Below are 5,294 nucleotides of genomic sequence, written 5' to 3' on the forward strand. Positions count from 1 at the left end.
CCCTGATGCCGAGTTCTTTACCCGAATGGTGCTTGTGGGCTGCAGCTCTTTGTAGGCTTTGCTCCATCACAAGGTGTGCTGAGTCGTGACAGGAACAGGCTTTTTAAAGCTGTTTGCTTTGAGCTCTCTTGGCACGTTCAGGCGAGGCTTTTTCTCTGCTTTTTTGAAAAAAAAAAAAAAAAAAAGTATTTAAAGTGCCGGGACAATTTTTGCCGCTGTGCTTTAATAGGATTTGCAGCTGTGAATGTGCTTTAAAAGGATTTACAGCTGGGTTGAAGTGTCCCCTCGCTTAAAATAACGTCACAGCTTCGTGATTCAGGAGAATGTGCCTCCCACTAGTTGCTTTGTGAGTGCTGGGGAGCACAAGGGGAATAGGAACAACTCCAAAACTTTTTATTTGTGGCTAAATAAGAAGCATAACCCTGTGGCTGGGGACTGAAACTACCAATGAGTGTGTTTGGATCTTGGTTTTTGCCTTGCTGGTGACTCGCTTTCTACTCTCTCATGCAGTTTCAAACCTTGGCATGGATTTTCCTCCATCAGTAAAACGGTAATAGAGAACCCTCTGGGTGATTTTAGATTGTGAAGCGATCGATCTGGGGACCTTTACGTGTTACAAAGTGCTGGGGCAGACAGAAGTGCAGGATGTGGTGTCACTGGGACCTGGTGAGAGCTGTGGGTTGTGTGTTTCTCAAACTGAAAAGCAGTTGGTGGCTGGGGAACCAACGGAAGAAATGTCTTATCTTAAAAACCTGCAGGGCAGATCCCACCCTCCTCCCCTGGCATGGGGCCAGGGGCTCCGAGCTGGGCCACAACCTCATCCAGGACATACAGGAATTAAACTGGGAGGGGGGGGGAGGCTCCACAAGGAGTTTTAAATCCTGCAGGTGGGATTTGCAGGGAGGAGGTGGATGACAGCCACCTCAGCACACGTTTGCCAGGCAGGTGCCCACACTCCGGAGTCAGGAGCTTTGCCAAAATACTGGAAAACTGCTGGTGGTGAGGGTGGAGTGGTGCAAAATTCGTGTCCTGGAGATGCTGTCTGTGCTGGGGGAAAGCTGTGTACCTGTGTACCACCTTCCTCCAACAGAGATGGTGCCATGGAGTAAATGCTGAGCTCATCCATTTCTTGGCTCTCCAGGGGCAAACATGGAGCAGGAGAGAGGAGAGGGAGTCTGGCAGCACCGTGAGCCCCACACAGCAACTGCTTACACGGATGTTACGCTCAGAGTCCACATGAATCCTGTCTCTATTCCAAGGAAAAGAGGTTTAAATCTCATTCATTGCACTGGAACTGGATGTGTGTGAGGAGGCTTGGCGGAGTCCTGGCTCCAGCTGCTGTTGTTCCTGCTGAGGCAGCTATGGAGCCTGTCTGCTCCAGGGATTTACTCCAGTCCGATGAGGAATGGGCTCAGAGTACATGACATAACCTCTCTCCCTCTGTGTCCTAGCCAAGGTTAAGAAGTCAGGGAATTTTTTTTTAATAGGAACAATATCAAAGAGGTCTCTGCGTCATCTCCCCATCAGTGACTTTCCTGTTCACAGAGATTTGCACCCTTTGAAGTGCCTGATAGTAAATAAAGGCGCATCATTTATAAATGAGGCTGAAGCCAGAAATCCCTTTCTCTCTCCTCTCTGTTTACCAACCCAGGCTTCCCAAACCGGAGGGAGAATTCCCCTGACATCAGTGACCTGCTGAGGCAACTTCCAAGCGTGGAATGGAGCTGGTGAGGAGGGAAGACCCCCAGCTCCGGGAGGTCGTGTGGTTCGCCGGGCGCTGTCGAGCCCTGACACTGCTGCTGCAGGCAAGTCTCCTGTCCCTCAGCCAGAGGGGCTGGGACAGCTGGAGTGTGCTGCTCCCAGGCTTCTCTCCTTAGTACCTCTTGTGCTCCATGAGGTGCTTCTGCTTGATGGGGAAACCTGGGGTGCCTGGAGTGAGCGTGTGCAGCCTGAGCAGCTTTCCCTGGCCAGTTCTGTGGGGATTCATGCTGGATACATCCCCCAGAGCTTTATTCTGTTCAGATATAAATAAAAAAGGTTGTGTTTGCCCCTTTTCCCAACCTCACAGGCACTCTTACAAACGAAGCCCCTCAGCCTGACTTTGGTGCTGCTCTGATCCCTTTGTCTGAACCCCAGGAGTTCTCCTGCCCGCTGCTTTCGGTACTGGATGATCCCTGCTGGGCTTCAACCCTCTCTTCTTTTTCCAGGCTGTCTTTAACCTGCTGATCCCGGATCACGCCGCAGACGCCTTCTCTCCCCCTCGGCTGTCGGAGCCCAGCCCGTGGGATGTGCTGGTGGAGTGGCTGCTGGGCGGGCTGTCCCACTGGGACGCAGAGCACTTCCTCTTCATCGCGGAGCACGGATACCTGTACGAGCACAACTGCGCCTTCCTCCCGCTGTACCCCCTGAGCCTGTGGGCCGTGGCCAGGGGGGCCCTGTGGCCCCTGCAGCGGCTGCTGCGGCTGCGGAGCCGCCTCCTGCTCTCGGCTGTGCTGCTGAATTCCCTGTTTTCCGCCCTGGCAGCCGCTGCCCTGTACGAGCTGGGCCGTGTGGTGCTGCGGCGGCGCCGCGTGGCTTTCCTCGCTGCCCTCCTCTTCTCTCTCAGCCCTGCCAACGTGTTCATGGCAGCTGCTTACTCGGAGAGCATGTTTGCCTTCCTGGCGTTCGGTGCCATGTGGCAGCTGGAGAAGGGGCAGAGCTGGCTCAGTGGGCTGCTCTTCTCCCTGGCTTCTGGGGCGCGTGCCAACGGGCTGATTAACGCTGGCTTCTTCCTCTACTCCCAGGGTAAACGCTTTGCCCTCCAGCTGCAGGTGGGATCAGGATCCCTAAGGAAGCTCCCTCTGTTGTGGAAGCAGGTCCTTAGCCTGGCATCTTCAGCGGTCCTGATGAGTGCTGGGATTTTTCTACCTTTTGCTTTGTTTCAGTACTATGCCTACCTGAGGTTCTGTGGTCCTGGCACTGGCCTGGATCAGACCATTCCCGAGCCACTGCTGCAGCTGGCTCGGGACAAGGGCTATCATCCGGCAGCCATGGATGGGTCTAAACCCCCTTGGTGCTCCCAGAGGGTCCCTGTGGTCTATTCCTACATCCAAGACACTTACTGGAATGTGGGCTTTCTAAGATACTTTGAGCTCAGACAGATCCCAAATTTCTTGCTGGCTTTGCCTGTGACCCTTCTGGTCTCGTGGGCTGCCTGGACCTACATCAGCACAAACCCCTGGCACTGCCTGACTCTTGGTCTGGGGCGAAGTAAGAGTGAAGAGGAGGGAAAGCCAAGAGATGGATTTTGCTGCCCTGCTGCCTTTGTGTACGTGGTCCATGCCACGGCCCTGCTGGCCTTTGGATTCTTCTGCATGCACGTGCAGGTAGGACACTCATGGCACATATTCCTTTATGGGGTCTGAGGGAGTGACAGGCACAGCCCAAAGCTGTCCCAGCTGCAGGGCAGCACAGGGGAATGGAAACCAAAAACTTTGCCTTTCCTCTTTGGGAGCTACTTCCCCAGAGAACCCGAAGCCAGTTAGTTCCTCTGGAGAGTTCCCAAAGAGCTTGCTGGGTGCTCAGTGTGATGGTGACACGGTGACAGGGATCAATGGGTCCAGCCTGTTATAAGGCCAGGCTTGCCAAGCACTGCTGTCCTTGGAGGACAAGGATATTGGATCCTTGTCGTGTTGGGCCGAGCTTAATGGATGGGAGCGGAAAGATCCAGAGCACAGCTGGTGGCACCAAAGTTTGGGAGTTCCAGTAACAGAATAATCAAAGATTGAGATTCAAATCTGCCCTGAGCTGGGCAGTGACAGGGAGCAAAACCTGGGGACCCCTTGGCTGCTCACACAGTGTTGTAAGAGATGAAGCAGGCTGTGCTGGGAGGTCATATTGATGTAATAAATCCTAATGCCATGAATTGGGGCCGTATTTCCATCCCCTTATCAGCAGCCTAAGGCAGGCCCTTGGCTCCTTCCACACCTCGGGATCAGGGCTGGCCACAATTAGAGAGCTGCAGTTGGTGTGATTTTTGCTGTGCCTGTTGCCTCCAGGTGCTGACCCGGTTCCTTGGCTCCTCCTCTCCCATCCTGTACTGGTTCTCCGCTCACCTGCTTCAGGAACATGAACCTTTACTCTGGAGTGCAGGGACTGATAATCCACCCCCTGGGAGGTCTGTCCTAGGTAAATCTCCCGGTTCCTGTGGGAAAGGGACTCCTGACAACCCTGTTGTGAGGCTGCTGCTGAACTGGCGATTAATTACCCCCCTCAGCAAGGGCATCCTGGGATTCTTCCTGTGCTACTGGCTGCTGGGACTGCTCCTGCACTGCAACTTCCTCCCGTGGACATAGCAGGATGTGCTGGCACAGACTGGGAGCGGTCAGAATTGAAACTCACTTTTTCTGGTAGCCTGACGTAGCTGTGATGCTGTTGCAGTTACAAAGGTGTTACTCCTCCGTTACTACGTGTGTACGGAGCTGCTGTGTCCCAAGTGGGATGTTCTCCATGGTGTGATGGTGCAGTGTCCTGCTCTGCTGTCATTACTGACAGCCAAAATTCCCATTCCCGGGGACAGGAATGCACCTCGGTTCCTGCATCTCCCGGGGGAGATGTATGGCAGGCAGTGATTTATGGTGGGACCAGTGTGATGGATTTGGGAACCCCCTGGGATGTTGGTGGTGGGCACAGCTGGAGGACAGGGAGGATCCAGCTGCCGTGAGCAGCTCAGACCGCGCTGGTTCCTTCTCCACAGCTCCAAGCCGGGCTGGGCTGGGCTGGGGGTGCCGTGGGGCAGGGCAGGGGCACGGGAGGGGTGGCGGGGCCGGGGCCGGTGTGTTTGGGAACGCACACATCCCTAATAAACACGTGTAAGTTACCGGAGGGACAGCTCACCCCACTGTGCTGGGCAGGGGGTGGGATTGGGGTCGGAGATCCCGGGATCGAGGTCAGGGTTGGGATTGGGATTGGGATCGGGAGTCAGGGCTGGGATCGGGGTCAGGGGCTCCGGCGTTGAGATGGGGATCGGTGTTGGAGTTGGGCTCGGGGGTTTCGGGATCGGGGTCAGGGTTGGGATCGGGGCCTTGAGTCCCGAGATCGGGGATCCCGAGATCGGAGTCGGGATCAGGATTGGAATTGGAATCGGGGTCGTGGCCAGGGTTGGGGCTGGGATCGGGAGTGGGATCGGGGTCGAAGTTGGGATTGGTGTTGGGGGTCTCAGGGGCAGGAGGTGGGGCCAGGCTCGGGGTTGGGATGAGGATCAGGGGTTCCGGGGTTGAGATGGGGATCGATGTTGGAGTTGGGCTTGGGGGTTT

General features: G+C 55.4%; 1 protein-coding gene across 3 annotated transcripts in view; it reads left to right on the top strand.

The window, feature by feature from the left end:
* The window catches only part of PIGV (phosphatidylinositol glycan anchor biosynthesis class V), a 6,742-nt gene extending 1,961 nt beyond the window's left edge, over positions 1-4,781 (top strand). The window contains exons 2-5 of one of the 3 annotated variants that reach the window (XM_017831109.1): positions 1,652-1,805; positions 2,208-3,365; positions 4,038-4,167; positions 4,256-4,781. In XM_017831109.1, coding sequence (XP_017686598.1) covers positions 1,719-1,805; positions 2,208-3,365; positions 4,038-4,167; positions 4,256-4,392 — 1,512 coding nt within the window. In that variant the 5' untranslated portion in view covers positions 1,652-1,718 and the 3' untranslated portion in view covers positions 4,393-4,781. Of the gene's footprint in view, positions 1-289; positions 1,268-1,651; positions 1,806-2,207; positions 3,366-4,037 lie in introns of those variants that run through there. The other 2 variants (XM_017831108.1, XM_017831107.1) reach the window with 2 other exon arrangements.
* Positions 4,782-5,294: the final 513 nt, after the last annotated feature.

Source organism: Lepidothrix coronata, unplaced genomic scaffold, assembly GCF_001604755.1.
Source record: "Lepidothrix coronata isolate B3197 unplaced genomic scaffold, Lepidothrix_coronata-1.0 Scaffold187, whole genome shotgun sequence".
In the NCBI taxonomy this organism is placed as follows: domain Eukaryota; kingdom Metazoa; phylum Chordata; class Aves; order Passeriformes; family Pipridae; genus Lepidothrix; species Lepidothrix coronata.